The sequence below is a fragment of the Ailuropoda melanoleuca genome, chromosome 11 (assembly GCF_002007445.2).
Source record: "Ailuropoda melanoleuca isolate Jingjing chromosome 11, ASM200744v2, whole genome shotgun sequence".
Taxonomy (NCBI): Eukaryota; Metazoa; Chordata; class Mammalia; order Carnivora; family Ursidae; genus Ailuropoda; species Ailuropoda melanoleuca.
Window position 1 is genome coordinate 103,869,066 of NC_048228.1, and position 19,823 is coordinate 103,888,888.

At 49.1% G+C, this 19,823-nt stretch overlaps 1 protein-coding gene across 6 annotated transcripts in view; it reads left to right on the forward strand.

Moving 5' to 3' along the window:
• Positions 1-2,158: 2,158 nt before the first annotated feature.
• The window catches only part of SLC2A9 (solute carrier family 2 member 9), a 188,879-nt gene continuing 171,214 nt past the window's right edge, over positions 2,159-19,823 (forward strand). The window contains exons 1-2 of one of the 6 annotated variants that reach the window (XM_034672125.1): positions 2,159-4,066; positions 8,014-8,174. In XM_034672125.1, the coding sequence (XP_034528016.1) occupies positions 3,860-4,066; positions 8,014-8,174 (368 nt within the window). In that variant the 5' untranslated portion in view covers positions 2,159-3,859. The remainder of the gene's footprint in view (positions 4,067-8,013; positions 8,175-19,823) is intronic. The other 5 variants (XM_034672126.1, XM_034672127.1, XM_034672128.1 and 2 more) reach the window with 5 other exon arrangements.

The following is a 19,823-nucleotide window of genomic DNA, read 5'->3' on the forward strand; positions in this document are numbered from 1 at the left end:
TTGTTAAATCCTCAGGGGAACTCTTCAAGGAGGGAAACGATTTAACCCATCAGGGATCTGAGGCACAGAGAGGTTAAGTCACTTACTCAAGGTTGCCCAGCAGAGAGGTGACAGAGCCGGATCCAGTGGATTCCGGGGCCCTTCACCACTCAGAAGCCTGCTCTCAGAGGCAAAGCCACTGGCTAGACGTCACAGAGGACTCAGGAGTGCTCTTCGTGCCGTCCCCTTAGCTTTAACCACGTAAACTCTTATTTATTTCTTTGCAGCTTAGGCTTAAGTCAGTATCACCATAATATAAATACTCTGGGATGAGTTCATGAAAGAATTCTCTGCGACTCACCCTCCCTTGCCAGCTGCAGGCTCTTCTGGGCTGGGCCGGCCCCCTCCAGTCTAACTTACTGAAACACACTGCATCGCCAGACTCCCGATTCCACGTTCAGTTCCTCCAGCCGCTCCATGATTATGTGTAGATGCCTCTGGCTGACAGTCAAGGCCAGTTATGACCAGTCTCTGGGCCTTTGAGGATTCTGTTCCCTTGTTGACACCGTCCCACCCAAGCCCACCCCCACCTGCCCTTCTTGCTCCCCTGATCTGGTGAGCACGGTATGGCCTGGTGTCCACAGCCTTTCTCAACTTCCTTCCTGCCCATCACTGCGCTCACTTCCACTCCCTGTTATAACTGTGAGTTTACTGTTGTCTCTACTAGATCAGAAGCTCCTTGAAGGCAGGGGGCTGCAGCACTGGATCTAGAAGACAGGATGGGAACCTGGGCTCCTGGTGGTTAGGAAGCAGGGGTGCAGAGCCAGAGAGAAAGACAAGAATGGGCCTCTTGGAAAGAGACCCAATGGAAAAGGGCAATGTGGAATCCATGAATGAGATGGCCCAAATCAGGCCTAGAGATTAGCTAGCAAGTAAGCTTAAAACTATATTTTATTGCAGAATACTTTTTCAAATGGAGTCTTACAAGTTTCCCAAAACAGAAAAGGAAACTAGCTGAAGGCCCATATCTCCTACTTACCCTTTATGACTCTGCTGAAATCTTCCCTCTTTCTTAAAGACTCGTGGCATAGTTATTGTCACGGTGACGGCTTTGGAGTCAGGGGGATTGCCTTCAACCCCTAAGTGTCAGTGGCCTGACACAGTGAAAGTTCATGTCTCGTCCATGCCACCATCGAGAGCAGGTGAGCAGAGGCACTCTGCTTCATGGAGTCATTCAGGGACCCAGGCTCCTTCAGCTGAGTGGCTCCACCTTTCCTTAGGGCTTCGAGGTCTCTGCTGGTTATGCTGTGAATGCTCAGACTATAAGGAAAGGGAGTGAGTGAGTGAGGAGAAGGCACACTAACTCTTAATACCTCGGTAGAGGTGACACATGTCACTTCTGCTCATAGTCCTTTGGTGAGAAGTAGCCATATGACTGCACCCGGATGCAAGGCACTGAGAAGTGTGGCCTGGCAGTGTAGCCAGGAAGAGGAGGAGAGCCCAGACGCTGTGAACAGGGGTGCTGGGGATGGGGGGAGCTCTGCAATTCCACTAGCTTTTGAATGGCTTTCAGATGTATTTCTCAACTCCAGAGTTTTCTGCTCTTAATAAAACTTCACAGGATGGCTGCAAGGGTTAAACAAGATGAGGTGTACAGATGTCTGATATGTACTTAGCAGTCAACCAGTGTTCATCCTATGTCCCCTCTTCTCCCCTAATCCAGTCTCTCATTGTGCAGTGGAGGTACTGATATGATCGCCTTTGTCTTTTCCATACTGAGCTGGAATAGAGTAGTGGTTAAGAGATGGGCTCTGGAGTCCAACTACCTGGGTTTGAGTCCTGACCCTCCCACATGTCGATGTCGTGACCTTGGGAAAAGCCCCTTATGGCTGCATCCCTAAGGTTCTTCATCTGACCAAAGAGAAGTCAAAAAATAGGACCTGGGGCACCTGGGTGGCTCAGTCATTAAGTGTCTGCCTTCGGCTCAGGGCATAATCCCAGGGTTCTGGGATCAAGCCCCGCATCAGGCTCCCTGCTCTGCTGGGAGCCTGCTTCTTCCTCTCCCACTCCCCCTGCTTGTGTTCCCTCTCTCGCTGGCTGTTTCTCTCTCTGTCAAATAAATAAATAAATAAATAAATAAATAAATAAATAAATAAATAAATAAATAACAAATAAAAAACCCAGGACCTATCTCATAGGGTTGTGGAGGGGTTGGAATGAATTCCTATGCATCCAGTTCTCAGGATACTGCATGGCATGTTGTAAATATGTGTAGGTTACCTATTTTTATCATTATATGATGACTGATGCAAAGCAGAAGCTCAATTTAAAACACAAACACTTAGTAAAGCACTGTCCTGTACTACGCAGTACAATTCAGCATTCAAATGTATCTGGTCAATGAATGTTTGTGTAATGAATTAGCAGAACAACCTTCATCACCTGGCTTCTATCACATAAGCCTTCATGCTGCCTTTCATCTGGGTCTTTGCTGTATTCGTCCCTGGAGAAGACAAACATTTAGTCATTAAAGCCATCACTTTGAAACCGGCTTTTCAGGACATTTGCAGGGGGCATGGGCTTTGCTGCAAGTCTTCCTGCCTTCTCCAGCTCTCTGCAGGACCTTCCGTCCATCCTCCAGCTTCCCCAAACTGAACTAGGAGATCTCTGCAGGGATGCCCAAAGCAAAACCTCGGAGTGTGATATGAAAGCTACCCCCTTTCTCAGCAGGCTCCCGAATGCCTGGAAAGAAAGAGAAAATTTCCTCCCCAACAGCATCCTTCCAGTTTCTGCAAATCGATTCTAGGAAACTGGACACTGCTGCAGGTGTAGTGCTGAGAGGCTCTCTAGAGTGGGTGTTAGCAAGGCTCCTTTCAAGGTGGCTGTAATTGTTTGGATCAGTGCGGGATTGCAGTAGAGACCAAGGTCACATCCAAGAATGACCTTGTATGGGTGGGGGGTGGGGAGGCAGAGGGTGACTCCTGCTTAATTGGGCAGCAGGAGAGGTGCCTGTCCAGTCCTGGGTACTCATTCCTTACACTAGCATCTCTGAGGGTCTTGACCCTGTGAATGCTCGCTGTCGCCCTCAGGGTCCTGTACCCCTGCCTTCCTGAGGCCCCTCCAGCACCCCCCGCCCCGGCTTAGCAGTTCATCACACTCTTCCTCCCACTATGTTCTGTGCCTCTTGGTTGTCACCCTTGTACTTCAGGGCCCAGCAGAGTGTCTAGACCATAACAAAGACTTAATTGATACTTACTTTTATATCAATAAATGCCCGATTGTACTTGGCTGCTTAATATTGCCACCTTGAGTGTGAAGTTCAGAGCCCGGAAAGAAGAGTTGCCCTTTAGCGTTCAGAAGTGAGGCTGAGCTCACAGAACCCTCTCCTCCTCCACCTGTTAGCCACGTGACCGTGACCTTGGGCAAGTTGGCAACTCTCCGCTCCCTCATCTGTCAGTGAGGCTTTCTGCCACCAGGGTTGCCGTGAGGCTGAACTAGGGTAATTTCCGTGTTTTGGTAGAGTTTCAGCAGGTGGAAACAACAGCAATTTTGTCTGATTGAAGCTAAAAGAGGCGTTGACAAAAGAGCGAGCAGGGTTGTTGGCAGGGCTGGTGAGCCGGGCTCCGAAGCTCTCCAGCCTGGGTGACGCCCCACCTCATGCCCAGGAGCGGTCATTGCCGGCCGGTGCTCGGCTGGCACAGGACACCGTGGCTCCCCGCACTGCAGCGGCCCCCAAACCCAGTCGGGCCGGGTCGGGCCAGCGCTCCCTCCGCTGTGGGAGGAGTCCCAGCCCCGCCTCCCGCAGAGCCCCGCCTCCCGCAGAGTCCAGGCCTCTGATTGGCTGAGCCTGAGTCACGGAGCCGATCGCGAGCTGCAGGGGATGCTGGGAGAGCAGGCATCTGACGCCGTGGACTCGCGTAGCGAGGAGTGGACTGCGTGTCCTGCCCGGACAGTGGGGCAGGAAGCTCCCCCAGATGGGAAGGAGGCCCCTGATGCTGGGCAGCTGAAGGGTGACAGGCGGCCACAGAATGCACGGACACTAAGGGTCAGCGTTGATGTCCAGCCACTGCCAGCACGCAACTCCTTGGTAAGCTAGCTGAGCCATGGCCGCACGAGGGGGCTGGTGGCTGCACCAGCTTGGGTGGTCTAAGTGGTGACAAGTATTTTGGAGATAAGGCAGTGTGTCAGCCTGCTGGGGCTGCCCAAACAAGGAAACAACAGGAGTTTATGCTCTCCCAGCCCTGGAGACGAGAGGTGTGAGATCAAGGTCCTGGTAGGGTCAGTTCCTTCCAGGGCCTGTGAGGGACGGGTCTGTTCTAGGGTCCACTCCTTGGCTTGCAGGTGCCTGTCCCCACCCCGTGCCTCTTCACATTGTTTTCCCTTTACGCATGCCTCTGTGTCCACATCTCCCCTTTTTATAAGGATGCCAGTCATTTTGGACCAGGCCCACCCTAATGACTTCATTTTAACTTGATTACTTATGTAAAGAACCTGTCCCAAAATACCTCACGGTCTGAGGCACTGTGGGTTAGGATTCAACCTATGAATTTTGAGGGGGTACACAGTTCAGCCCATAAAAATGCCCTGTGTCCAAATTTCCCCTTTTTTATAAGATCACCGAGCAAATTGGGGTAGGGTCCTACCCTACCCCAGTATGACCTCATCTTAATTCATTATATCTTCAATGACCTTACTTCCAAATAGGGTCACATTCTGAGGTACTGGGAGTTAAGACTCCAGCATGTGAATTTGAGGGGGCGTCACAATTCAACCGATAACACAGGGATAAGTCAGGATGGCTTAGTTGAGGGGTATGGATCAAAGGCAAGCATTAAGGATGAATTCACATATTTTGATTGAGCAATTAGAGAATGGTGGCATGTTTAGTAAGGTGGAGAGAAGATAAAGAAATGGAATTAAGGGCCAGAGGTCCAGGTGACATTTCCTATCCCATTCTTTAATGATTGGCTTAGTGAGGGGCCTGTGCCACAACCAGGACCAGTAGGATAGGTTGCTACAGGCTTCTGGAAAGATCTTAGCATCACAAGACCCTTGAGAGGCTAGGATTACTCTCTCTAGTCACACCTGAATGGGAAAGCATGTGGCCAAAAGGGTTTCTAGAAGTCATCCTGTACTTGTGGTTGGATGCAGCCTTTGGATGAGGTCAAAACTGTGGAGAGCAGAGTGAAGCCAAAGGAAGCACCTGGATTCTTGGCCGTGGTACTGAGCCACCAGATCAGCATATTAGAAGCTCAGCACTCCTGTGAGTTCGCACTTGTGTAAGCTAATAAAGGTCCTTGTTGCTTAGCTGTTTTGAGTTTTGATATCTTGTTATGTGCAGCCAAGAGCATCCTTAAGTGGTACAATGCATTATCCCCTGCCATGGGCTGGATGATGTTTGAGGTCTGGGGGGCCATGTTTGTTTGTCTCTTGTCCAGCTCAGGTCCCAGTACTCAGGTCATGCTTGTTGAATGAATCAGTGGATGATGAGTGTCATGTGGAAACTTCATTATCTTTCAGAATAGCTGAAGTTGTTGATAATATATATATTCCGGCCTCACTCCATCCTGTGAGTCAGATAGTTAGGAAGCCAAAGAATGAGAGAGAATGGGAAGAGAATAGATATCCTGTAGGGAGAGGGTGCTACCTCTCCTCCCCGCATCTCCTGCCATCAGCCCATTTGCTTAGGCCAGAAACATGGCAGTCTTCCCTTAGCCATGTCTAACACCCTCCCTCCCCAGATCTGGAGCCAGTCATCCAGTTAGTCTTGTCCGTCCTACTCTCAAAACATATCTCAGATGCATCCCCTTCTCACTACTTTCACTGCTTGGTCCAGGCCACTGAGATCTTCGGACTGTTACATGGTGCCAGCTCCCTTGCTAGCTTCCTTCTAGTTCCCTTGCCACTCTGAAGCCAGACCAGTCTGCTAAAATGTAAACCACCATGTACTCCCCTTGCTTAAAACCCTCCAATTGTTTCCCATGCCAACTCCCCCCAAAAGTCCAAGTAACAAGCAAACTCATTACCATGACCTCTAAGGTCCCATGTGACCTCCCCTTCCTGCCCCTCCAACTCCATGCAGCCCTTTCTTCCCTTCCTTGTACCGTTCTACCCCCGCTGGCCTGCTCAATTCTGTGGACTCTGTAAGCTTTCTTCTGCCATGCCATCGTGGCACATGCTTTTCCCTCTGCCTGGAATACTTTCCCACCAATAAAAAAAAGTTTTAGGTTGGTGCAATGTATTATACTTAAAAAGAATATATAAGATACATACGTATGCATTGCATACACACACATACACAGAGTTTAAAGAGTGATTATAAATCTAGCACCCAGCTAAGAATAAGACTAAGAGTAGAGGATGCTGCCATGTGCCCCACCCAGATCATTTCTTCCACCTCTCCCCAGAAGTAACCACTGACCTGACATTTGCAATAATTCTTCGTTTTCCTTTGTAGTTTTACAATCTCTTCATTATTTCCACCAAAACACTTGTCTTTGCATATTCTTGAATTTATACATGGCATCGTACTATATGTATTTTTTTGTTTCTGGCTTATTTTGTTCAATGCTATTTTGTGTGAGACTTTATTATGTATGTTTGCACATCGCTGTAATTCATTCATGTCTGTGACTCTAGTGTTTCATATGGTGACTATTCCACAACTTATTTGTCCATTCTACTGTGGGTGGGCATCTGCGTTGTTTCCCATTTGGGGCTGTTTTAAGCAACGCTACATGGAATTTTGGGTAGATATGTCCTAGAGCAGGTGGAAAGGAGTTTTCTAGAAATGGATTTGCTGGGCTGTAGGTTTGGGGCATCTTCAACTTTACTGTATGATGCCAGACTGTTTTCCAAGACGGTTGTACAGATTGAACACGGTGCGTGAGAGCACACTGCTGATCACTACTTGGTCTTACCAGACCTGTTAGTTTTTAGCCTCCTGGGGATTGTTTGAGCTTCACCCAAGCACTGGGCACTACTCCAGACTCCAGCATGACCCTCACAACAGCCCTGAGATGTCAGTGTCATCATTCCCATTTTGCAGATGAGGAAGCAAAGTCCAGCTGGTTTAAATCATTAGCAAATTGTTGTTGCTCTGGGATTCACACTCAGGTCTGTGCGTCCAGAACCTAGGCTTATTCTTCAGTGTCATATGCTGGCTCTGGAAAGGTTTGTGGGCGCATGTCTGGTATCAGTGGATAACTATGAGTATCTTGGGGATGGAACTCCCTTGAGGAGCTTAGTCCCATGACTAATCACCCAGTCACCATCCCAAACCACCAAATCAGAATTGAGAACAATGGGGATCTAGACAATGCAAAGTGGTATCTTGTTATGGTTTTAATTTGCATTTGCCTGTTATCTAATGACATTGAGCATCATGTCATTAACTTGTCATTTGCATTTTCTTTGGAGTCTGTCCAAGTCCTTTGCTCATTTAATTGGGTTGTTTGTCTTATTGATTTCTTAAAGGTCTTTATGTATTGTGGGTATTAAGTCCTTTATAGTATGTGTGTTGCAAATGTGTTATCTCAGACTGTGGCTTGTCTTTTCATTTTTTCCAAGGTGTCTTTTGAAAAATAGAACATTTTAATGTTGATGAAACCCAAATGAGCATTTGGTTTTGTTTTATGGTGTATCTTTGCCTACCTCAAGGGGGGGAAAGACTTTCTGTTATATGTGTGCATTTGTAACACATTTCCCAGTTGGCTCTGCTGTGCTCTAGAGTTGGAGAGGCCTGGGTATAAATGGTTACCCAGGTTTGGGGTCAGATCTGAGTTTGACTTCCAGGTTTGCCAAAGTGAGCAAGTCACTTTGTCTTTCTGAGCTTCGGTTTCCCTATCTGCAAAATGAGGCAAAAATAGGGCCCGTCCACGAAATTTGTTAGAAGCATTCAATGAAATAAAGCTCAAACAGAACTTAGCAAAAGGCCTAGTGTGCAGAAAATGCTCTATAAAAGCTGTTTTTGTTTACCTACTGGCTGGTTTCGAACAGCAGGATGGAATAACATGGTTTGTTGTTTGTTTTCAGTACATCAAGTCCTTCTACAATGAATCATGGGAAAGAAGGTATGGGCATCCAGTAGACCCAGATACTCTGACTCTGCTCTGGTCTGTGACGGTGTCCATATTCGCCATCGGTGGACTCGTGGGGACTTTAATGGTGAAGCTGATCGGAAAAGTTCTTGGGAGGTTAGTGGGGGCTGTCTCTGCTTGGGGATTCCCTCTGTAATGTTCACAATATGTCTGTATCATAGTCAAGATCCCAGAAGGCAACAGAATTCCATTTAGACATTTCAGGTGGAGATGTTTTAGTACCAGAAGAGTAAGGGGAGGAGATAGGGCAGCCGAGGTCAAGGAGGAGTGAAGACCATGGACAGTGGGCTGACAAGCAGGAGCTGAGGTTGTGAAGGGCTGTGTGGACTGGGCTATGTCAGCCCCTATTGTCCAAACAGGGAGGGAGTAGGGGAGAAATAGCCTGGCTTCTCTCTCCTCCCACCGTCCAACCTGCTGCCAGTGCCGCTGGTCAAACCCAAGGAGAAATCAGAAGCACGAGGAGCTGTGCTGGTGCAGTCCAAGAGGACCCGCTCCCAGCGCTCAGAGCAGGACAGGGAGGGAGGAGATGGACCTGGCTGCAGGAGCAAATGGAGAAGAGTCAGCACAGTGTCTTAGCGACTGTTCTAGATAAGGCCATAGAGGACAACGTTTTGTTATATGACTGTATGATAACTTATCAGATCAGTCTCCCATGGATAGATATTGAGGTTGTTTCAGATCTTTTGTATTACAAATACAGCTGCAGTGAGTGTCAAACACTTCACTTTGAAATTTCCCACCCAGGTCCCCTCCAGTCAGATCCACTTTAAATCCTGAGCTTCGTTTCTCACTGATTTCTGTCCTGAAGACTTCTCTGAGATCAGATTGATTATCAGTACATTTCCCCAGACGTTTTCTCTGTGTCTTCACTTATAACTTCCGGGGGGGTTACTGAGGTGTTAGGGGAAAGCACAGCCTCTGCAGCATTCATGTCTGAACTTGACTCATGAGTCTTCCACTCTCCAGTCGTGTGCCTTTGGCCAAGTCCTTTAATGTATTTGAAGCTCAATTTCCTCCTCTGTAAAGTGGCCTGTAGGAAATGCTACAGGGACCAGAGACAATGAGTGGAGGGAGAAGAGCCTGTTAACAGGAACTCGCTCTTATATCTTACTCCGTCCTGACACCCAAACATAGCAAGTGCTCACCAGCTCTCCATATTGCTTTGACCTGAACTGGAAAGGAGATTCAACAGACCCCAGAAAATCTTACCTCTCCTCTGGGCTCCAGAAGCACTATTTAAAAAAGTGCCACCCCTTCCTTTACCATCGGCCTCACATCCCCAGCAAGGAGCACGTTAGAAGTGATGGTGTTTCAGAGCGGGCTTTCACAAGGCTGGGGCAGGGAGCCGTCCTGAAAACACGCATGTCATGCTCATGTGGTACCCCAGTGAGTCAGGGGAGGTGCTGACACCTATCTTGACCCTAGGGTCACTTCCAGGTGGTAACTCATGGGAACTCCGCCCTCCAGAGAAGTACAGCTATTGCATAGTGGAGTGAGGGCTGCCATTTCCTGAGGTCCCCCAGTATTCCAGGCACACACACACACACACACACACACACACACACACTGTCTTCTTTCATTTTCTCCACTCCCTGGGGTCTTGGATGGAGGGATGGAGTTGAGAGCTTCCATGGTGCCTGAGTTCAGGTTGTAACCAACTCTGCAGCATGGCGCCCCTTCCACTCTGCCAAGCAGATCGTGAGTAGGGGTCTGCTGGCAACGGCACTATAAAATCTGTGACTGTTTGACCGCAGGGAAGTGACTACTTGGCCCCTAGATTGGCCTCACTGACAAGGGTCTGTAAAGCACTGTTGCTAAGCCCTTGGCCCAGGCCAGTTTCTGACCCCAGTCCTCTGGTCTGTTCTAGATAGATAGAGTCACCCCTGGCCTCCCGATTTATGGCCTGTCACATACACCTGCCTTGTATCTGGCCATGGCACTTATACCCCCGGGCTGCCCCATAAGGAGGCTCCGAAGCGGATGGTACAGGGACAGCCACACTATAGTTGGGGTCAGGATGCTGTGGCCCAGCAGGTCCTGGCGCCCCAGCTTGCCAGGTGTGTGATGTGGGACTTTGCCCCCTCACCTCTCATCCAACACTTTCCCCACATGTAAAGTGAAGGCAACGAAAGTGGCTTTGCAACTCCCAACAGCATGCTGCAAAAAAACCCCGGAAGGAATGGAAAAGAGACAGTAGGTTTCAAAGAAAGTGATTTTCTAAGTGAAGGAGGCATTCTAGGCTGGAGAAAGATTCTATCAAAAGGTGTTTGTCCTTATGCCCCGGCCAGCTGCCAGTTCCTTTTTTCATCATTATGGGAATCACAGTTGAACTGAGATGAAGTCTCAGCTTGAATAGTAACTCTGTTGGGAGGAAAAGGAGCAAAACCCAGAGAAGTCTGCTACCATTTATCTAGCCCCCCACTACATAGCCATGCTTGTCATTCATGCCTCTTTTACTTCTGCAACTCTATATGTTGTCCCCATTCTACAGGCAACGAATCTGAGGCCCCAAGAGGCCTAGCAACGTGCCCAAGGTGACAAAGAATGAGGTTGACCCGAGATTCAGATCTGGTCTGTTTGACCGGATCACATGGTGTCTATTGAAACTGCTTCTTGATGCCTCATTATTTGTGTCCCAGGGGGGCTGTTGGGGAAAAAGAAGAGTCTGGGCTTAATGTGCAAGACTGGAAGGGACTCAAACATGTGACTGGTGGGGGGGAAATTTGGGTGGAGTTGGGGGTCCTCGGAGTCAGGTGGGCCTGGTCACCAGCAGGTCCACAGGGAGCTGACCCTTGCTAGGACATGTTGAACTTGTCTGTGATTTGGGCGAGGGGTGAGGATGGGGGAACACGAGGGGCCAGGGTGCAAATTCCTTGTCTCCTGGAGTCTCTGCCTTGGAGAATTCTGGTTGAATCTCTCCCCTCTTTTGGAGTCAACTGTCCCCGGCTTACATGGCTCTCATGACGGAGCCCTCCTTCCCCCATGAGACAGGATGGCAGCCATGTTGGTGCATGGATGTTGAGTAGAGGATCCTTGAGGCTCACAGTGCGTGGGCCATGTATGAGTTACTCAAGTTCCCCAGCTTGGCTCGTTAGTGGCAAAATGAAGATAAAGCAGTGGCCCGTCAGAGGCTTGTCATGAAGGTGAAATGAGACGGTGGCTATAAAGTGCTCATCTCAGCGGTCGACATGGGGTCAGTGCCCACCTTGTGTTGGCTAGTGGGTTGTCATCCTTGTCCCCATCCTCATGAGCTCCTTCTGAGGTGCATTAGCCCCTCCCTCGACAGAGCCGGTTGTGAATATGTTCCTCCAGTCACACTGAAGTCGGCCTCCTTACACGTGTCATTGGACCTAGTTATCCCCCCATAGAGCAGAGCAGAGCAAATACGCAAAAAACCAGAGGGAAACTCACTCGGGCTTTGAAATTGGATGTGCAGGCATATTCTTGAGCAAGCCACGTAACCACATTCGTCCATGCAACAAATATTTTTGAACACCGACTGGGAGCCCGGCACCATGACTGGCACTTGGGCCTCAGCGACAAATGGCAGGGCCTGAGCCTGCCGCTTGGCCATGAGCAGTTCGCTCTGCACGTCATCACGGTGACTGGAAGCACTACAGGTGGGGGGATGGGGAGCAGAGATACAAGGAGAGGCAGATTTAAATCTGTAAAGCTTGGGTAAACAAGCCCACCTAAGGGCGGCAGAAGCTACTATTTACTAAATGTGTCATGTCACTCAAGCCTGAGACGGCAACCCAAACCAAACTGGCTCGGGCCCAGACGGAACTAACTGGCTCTCATAGCTGGAATGTAACTCAGCTGAATGCACCTGTCTGCTTTCTCTGTCTCTCAGCTCCGCCTTGCTCTGTGTTGGCTTCAGGCTCTCTCTCCCCAGTGGGGGCAGGATGGCCCCAGCAGCTCAGGGAGACCCTGTTCCTGCTCGGCATCCCCAGCACAGACTTCTCCGTCCAGTAGTTCTAGCAAAGTCCCAGGCCTGAATCTCATTTACTTGTGGGAGGTTGCATACCCTTGGAGCTTCTCAACCAGGGGCAGTTTTGCCCTAGCAGGGGACATCTGACGATATCTGGAGGCGTTTCTGGTTGTCACAGCGAGGGGGAGCTACCAGCGTCTGTCAGAGGCCAAGGAGGCCGCTGAACCTCCTGCAATGCACAAGACAGCCCCCACCACAAAGAATTTTCTGGCCCCAAATGTTAATAGTTCCCAGGTTGAGAAATCTTGGCGAATAACATTCTCAATTTAATTTAAGATTCCTGTATCATGTGCCCATTCCTGAAGCCACAGTGCGGTGGGGATGTGACCGCACAGAGTGAGGGCAGTAATGTTTCTTGGAGGAAATCCAGGGGACTCCCACCAGAAGAAGGATGATGGGTATTGAACAAGCAGTAATAACCAGCCTCCGATACATCACGCCAGGCAAATAGCATGTTCTCAAAAGTGTTATTTCTTTTCTCTTTTTCTACTTCAGTATTTTTAAATGTGTCCTTACTTTATAAAAGTGGGAAAGAACATTAGCTCTCTCGGGCCTGCTGGAGGAGCCTGTGTATACATGGCAAGCGTGACAGAAGTGTCTTCTCTCACAGTTGGGGAGCCTGCAAGTCCAAGATCAAGATGGCAGTGGGGTCGGGTGCTCCTGAGGCCATTCTCTTTGGCTTGCAGGCGGCTCTCTTCTCACTGTGTCCTCACATGGCCTTTTTCCCTATGTGAGAGCACACCTGGTGTCTGTTCTTATAAGGACCCAAGTCCCATCGGATTAGGGCCCCACCCTTAGGTCCTCATTTAACCGTAGTTACTTCCTTGAACACCCAATCTTCAAATAGTCATGTTGGGGGTTAGGGCTTCAACAGAGGGGTTGGCACACAATTCAATCCATTACAGAACACATACACTGGCTGCTGACCATCTCCTCTTTCAGGCTGGAATTGTCTTAGGAAAGCAAGTTCCCCAGAAGCAGAGCCTGCAAGGGGGCTTGGGACGCATGTGTTTTGTTGAGAGCTTTTCAGGAGTTCTCTTGAAGGTGATGGAAGCAGAAGAGAGAAAAGGGGAAGAGAGCCGAGCCAGGCTGTCCTCGCAGATCCAGTCTGGCCTTGGCTGGCCTGCAGGGGGCTAGATGAATCATACCCAGGAGCTTGAGAGAAGAAGAACTCGANTGTGTTTTGTTGAGAGCTTTTCAGGAGTTCTCTTGAAGGTGATGGAAGCAGAAGAGAGAAAAGGGGAAGAGAGCCGAGCCAGGCTGTCCTCGCAGATCCAGTCTGGCCTTGGCTGGCCTGCAGGGGGCTAGATGAATCATACCCAGGAGCTTAAGAGAGGAGAAGAACTCGAGACAATAAGCGTAGATGAGTGTAGTTTCCTTCTAAGATGAGAGCTACAGCAGCGCGTTAATGAGATGTTCCGGCAGAGGGGGAAGAATTGATAGGAGCAAGAGAGAAACTTGCTGAAGCAATTCTTGTGCAGGTGAGAGGGGATGGGGAACTGGTCAGTAACTGCCAGGTCGGCCACAGATGGGAGCGGGGACAGTATGTCCGTAGGAACATGAGGGAAGACGGTGTGTGCACAGAGGCAGGGAGGTTGACACATGTGGAGGGAACACGTGACATCCTGTCTGGATTGCTTCTGCTTCTCAGTGGAGTCGAAAGCAAGGTCATCAGCTGAGAAGGAGGGTAAGGGGATTTGGAGAGAGAGGTGTGTGAAGCAGGCCTGTGGGAGGGCAGGAAACTGAACAAACCAGGGAACCACAAAATGGCTGCTAGGGGTCCCGAAAGCCCCCTTGAGATTGGTGCTCATGGATTTCAAGTGACACCAGTTAACATAGTTGTGGGTTTTTCTCCAGCCAAGCTGAGCTCTGTGGTGCATGGGTGAGGTAGGTCAAGATCTAACCAGGGTTTGGGGTTTGCCAAGCATGTACAATGAAGGCAAGTGTGTCCGTGGGTCAAGGAATTGAGGGGGTATGGCTGTTTAAAATGATGGATCATGGAAGTCAGGCTGGGTAAGCGATAAAGGACGGACGTGAGGAGGATGAGGATTGGTGGAAACAAGGTATGATCTTGGTTTATAGGCTGAGGTAGGCTAAAAAAATTGTTGGAAGGGTGAGTGGTGGCAGCCATTATCTCCAGAAGTTCCCCATTCCACTAGGACTTTACAAAAGTCCTTTCTAAATCCAAACTGGAATATTCCCTGTGTCTTCCACCACTTGGTCCTGTGCGTTGAGCTAAAGCATGGCATAGTGGAAGCTTTCTCATTTTCCCCGAGCCTTCTCTTGTCCAGGCTCAGTGTGCTGAGTCCCTTTGGCCATTTCTCAGGTGACCTACTCTCCACTCTCCTCATCACCTTATCACTCTTGCTTGTATTTGGCCCCTTCTGCTGGGAGCTGATGATCTTCTGGGCTGCACAGGAAGATTCTGTACTACAGGAAAGCTCAGGACAATGAGTCAGGTGTCCCAGGTGTGTCCTCAGGGGTCGCTGGAGTTCTATCCTCAGAAATGGCATGGCCCTGGTCTCCCTTGTTTCTGTTGCCATGTTCATCCCCCGGAAAAAATGGAAAAAAAATCATTAAAATCCCCATGTCTGAACCCCAGCGAGTCAGCTTTGCGAATTATTTTGCAAGAAAGGTTTCCATCCTTGCACTGGGACACTGTAAGGCTGGGGGTTATTTGGGGAAGGAATTTATTAATATGATGAACTTGCTTAGAGGGTGTGCAGCCCTGTTTGCAAATATCTCAAGTCGGATCTGGATGTGATTTTAACATTCTCTGCATAGCAGAAAATACTCCATTGCGTCCAGTGCAGGAGCTCAGGCCAAAGCACTTGGTGGCATGCTTGTCTCCTCTTTCTCTCCACCTCCATCCAGTCTGTCTGTAAATCCCATCAACTGTCTTCAAAACACACCAGGGTTTGACCCCGTCTCATTACCTCCTCTGTTGCCATCCCGGTCCTAATCACCATCAGTACTGGCATGATCCATCGCCAGATCTCCCCAGCTGGTCTCCCTATTCCCACTCTTCCTTCTACAGCCCATGGTCCACATAGAAGATTGCATGACCTTGTTAATGTAAGATGTCATCAGAGCCATGCCATCTCTCCTTAGAATCTTCCAGTGGCTGCCCCTCTCTTTCCGGGTGAGAACCCAGGTTGTCATGGTGGCTCATACAAGACCCTCATGAGCTCCCCTGCCAGTCTCTCTACCTCCATCCTACTACTTGCTCTCCTGCCCTCTGCCTTCAGCCCCGCCGGCCTCACTGGCATACCTGAAAATAGCCACGTCTGACTCTTCATTCCTCCCTGCAAAGCTTGCGGCTCCCTGATACCCAGACGGCTCATCTACATTCCTTCTGCAAGTCTACGCTTAATGTCACCTTCCAGATGTCTCCATGTGTAAACTTCCTCCCCTTCCCTGCATTAGTTTTATCTACAGCCCTTGTCACCATCTGACATGCTACGTATGTTTTATTTTTACGTGTTTATCGAAAAGAACATAAGAGCAGGGACTTGGGCATGTTCACAGCTGTATGCCAGACCCTAGAATGGTGTTCAGCACTCAGTCCACACTTAGATGTGTGTTGAGTGAATGAATGTCAGTTGAATGAATGAGTGATTGCTAAAAGAATAAATGGCTGTGAGGATATATGGCAGCCACCATTGTGGATAGCTTAGTGTCCGGGTGATCGGGATGGTAAATCTCTCATTTAATAGTATGTGAACTTGACCAAGTACTCAAGTTGTAAATCTGTTTCCTTCACGTGGCAAGTGGGGTAGCAAGATTACCTATCTCATAGGGTGTCCAGTGAGTATAAAGCACTTAAAATAGTGCCTGGCACATAGCGAGTACCCAGTGAGTGTTACCTATCACCATGGATTTTCTTTTATTTCTTTTTTAGTTTATTGAGGTGTCAAATGAGTTCTAGGGGCCATCCTCAGCACTTTCCATAAATCATCTGATTCTTACAGGAGCCTTACGAGATAGACATTGTTATGTCCATTTTACAGGTGTGGAAACCAAGGCTCAGAGGGTGTAGGAAATCTGCCCAGAGTTGTTCAGTTAGCATATGGCTGGGCTGTCCAAGCGGGAACATTACAGGAGATGATTCAGGAGAATAGCATTTGTCCTGCCCACAGACTTGGAAGCTAGAGGAAGTCTCAGAACAGGCCGGAGCTGGGCAACGAGGAGGAAGCTTGGCTCAAGATGACTTGTTTCCTAGAATTTAATCCTGCATGTATGCGACAGAGAGGTATGGGCACCTGTGTGCCCTGGGAATGGGTTTAGTGGCTGGGGCGACAGGACAAAGTCTCTGCACACATGGAGCTGATACTCTAGTAGGGCATACGCCAACATAAACACAAGTAAATGTGGGCTAATATCCTGTGTTGTCGGGGCGGCGAAGAAACGGTGATAGGGTTGTGGCGGATGGGCCCTGCAGCTGGGGGGAGTGGCCGCTTCAGATAGGGTCAGAGGTGGCATTTGAATCACTTGAGGGAGATAAGACTTGTACAATGAACAGAGGGGCACCCAGGACAAGGGTCGTGAGTCAGGAAGCAGCTTGGCACCCCCAAGAGATGGCGGGAAGGCTCGTGAGCATAAAGATGTGTATCAGATGGTGCGGCAAAGGCCACCTCATGCAAGGCTCAGTGTAGTGGGAAGCCACTAGAAGGTTTTAAGTGAGGGGAAGTATGTCAGTGTTTGCTTGGAAAGGATCACTCTGGCTGTGTGGTGTGGACCACGAATGGTACATCAGGGCAGGAGGGGACACAGGAGCTGGTGGTCTGCAGCGCTGCGGCACTGTGGACTGGAAATGGGAGAAGTGCTTTGCCCTGGGATATATTTTGGAAGCGGTGTCGGTAAGACTAGGTGATGAATTGCATGTAGGTCAGAAGGAAAATAAGGGGGGTAAGTATTAATCGCAGATTTTTGGTCTAAGCCACTAGGGAGGTGGAGGCTTTATTCACTCAGATGGAGAAAACTGAGGAAGGAGGGGTTTGGATGTATTTGTTGGGGGGTTAGCAGTGGGAACTCAAGAGTTCCATTTTAAATATGCATGGCTTGAGATGTCTGCTGGACATGCAAGTGGAAATGCCCAGGAGGCAGCTGGATGTAAGTCAGGGTTGAGATGAGTCCAGGCCAGAGATAGAGCTGGGAATTGTCATCAATTACACACAGGGAGGGAGTGTACAGAGAGAGGACAGACCAGCCTTGAGACTGAGAAGGGGAGGCTGGTGGGGAGAAAACAGGAGAGGATGGGATCCCAGACGTCCCGAGAAGATTGTGTTTCCAGAAAGAGTGCGCAATCAGCCATATCAGACGCTACTGAGAGGCTGCCCCTGGGGAGACAGCATTGTCCGCTGTGCTTGTCAGGGTGTGTGTTCCTGATGATCTTTGCAAGTGGTAGCAAGGACCCAATCAGAGTGGGGCAAGGAAGAAGGGGAGGTGAGCAGACAATATTCTTTAAGGGATTTCACTCTAAAAGGAAGCTGAGACAAGGGGCATGGCTGCAGAGGGATGAGGGCCAAGACACAGTAGCTGTGTTCGTGTGGGAGTGATGGGGTGGAAGAGTGGATTCTCTCTGGTAGCGGACAGCCCGTGCGCAGGACACTGATGTGTCCTACCCTTCTAGCGTAGTTTTAGCCACATGCGAGTGGCCCCCATCTTGTAACACCTCAGCCTCCCCCTTCTGTGCACTGTCCAGTTCACGGACGCTGCCGGCTGCAGGTGTGAAAGATGAAACGAATGAAATGAGATAATTTATGTAACACCCATGCTCTTTCTAGACTCTACTAAAGGTCTCTCATTGAGTCTGCATCAAGGATTGGGATTCTCTAGGGATGGACCTGGGAGTCTCTCTTCTTATGCGCTGTTGGTGGATCTGACGAGCGGCCAGCCTTGAGAACCGCCGACTAATGCCAGCATCATTGCCACAAATATCACGACTATCATCCTAGCATCAAAGGTCCAATTTAACCGGAATGGAGGCATAGGAGTCGAGGTCCTATTTCTGATCAAGCCCCTTATTTCTCACTGTCTACTGTTTATGGAACATGTTGTTTTGCTCAAAATCCAATAACCCTCTGAGTCTGGCCTCAGCATTCCTCTCGTGCCTCCCCTCTCTTGACCACCTGTCCACAAACTTGACTTACACTGGACTCCACATCCACAGGGATTCGTGCTGTGAGGTCTCAAGGAGTAGAACTGGGGCCAGAGATGGAACTACAGGGAGCACATTTTGGCTTGGTGAGAAATCACTTCTTCACAGACAAGCTGCTACCATGCCTGGGATGGAGGCAGCACTGCTGGGGCCCACGAGCCAGGCCCACTCAGTGGTGGGGGCAGGTTGCTGGCACCACAGAAAGAAGGCTGGGGCCATGGAGCAGATGCACCTGCCTCGGTGGGCGCAGGGAGACAGGGAAGGAGATACCCAGCCTTTCCTTTTCCCCAGGGGAGACTAACGTCAGGCCTCTCATTGGGCAATCCTGTCAGGGAGCCGGGAAGCAAGGGAGCCTGGGAAATGTAGTTCCCTTTGAGCCGGCAGACCAGAGAAAGGATTCCCTGGATAGACAGGCAGATGACAGGCACAGGTCCGACGTAGACACTCCCAGCCTCCTTATCTTTACTTCCAATTGACTCCTGTGTGACAGTGTATTTCTCTGTGTCCCTAATTAGATTTAAAACCCCGTGGGGGTGAGGACAGGGATGACTTACTCCTGATGGTAAACCCAGTGTCTAGAACTCACTAAATACTTGCCAAGTGGATACGCTCGTGAAAGCCGTCGCTTCCGTGAGGGTGCAGGTCTGCCCACCAGCACCCAGCTCTCCTCTTAAGGCTGACATGTCAGTTCCCCAGAAGACAGAAGGGAAAGGCCGTGAGCACTGCACAGACTTGGGGCACCAGTGTGTTCTCATTCTGCTTTGAGGTCTCCCTAATAACAGGAATTAGTGCCTTTGGGTTCATCATATTGAAGCCTGAGTCTGTGACCTTCTGCATCAGAATAAGGGAGGTCAGCCTAGATTGGAATTTCTATTTTAAGTCTTGGCCAAATCATAATTTCCCCTCATTTTGAAATCCATTTAAATTAATTTTTTGACAGGGAGATTATATTTATATTTTGAGTAATTAATACATTCATATAGTATAACTTTCAGAAGGACCAAATGAATGTCAAGTAGAAAGTTTCCATTGCATTTCTCTCCAATCAGATCCCTTCCTGGAGGCAACCTGTGATGCCACTTTTTTATGTCTCTTCCAGGGTTTGTGTCTGTCTTTTCACGAACATATACATGCACACCCAGACCCACTTCTTTATCATACAAATTGTTGCATATTCCACACAAAGTTCTGTCCTTTGCTCTTTGCATTAACAATACATCTTGATCTTCCCGTATCAGAATCTACAAAGCTGCCTNAGATCCCTTCCTGGAGGCAACCTGTGATGCCACTTTTTTATGTCTCTTCCAGGGTTTGTGTCTGTCTTTTCATGGACATATACATGCACACCCAGACCCACTTCTTTATCATACAAATTGTTGCATATTCCATACAAAGTTCTGTCCTTTGCTCTTTGCATTTAACAATACATCTTGATCTTCCCGTATCAGAATCTACAAAGCTGCCTGGGCTTTAACGTGTGCAATAATGTGCCATTATATAGATGTATCATAACGTATTTAAGTAGTCTGTTGCTAAAGGACACTTGGGTTGTTTCAGTTGTTCACTCTTAGAAATTGCTCACCAACATGGAAGA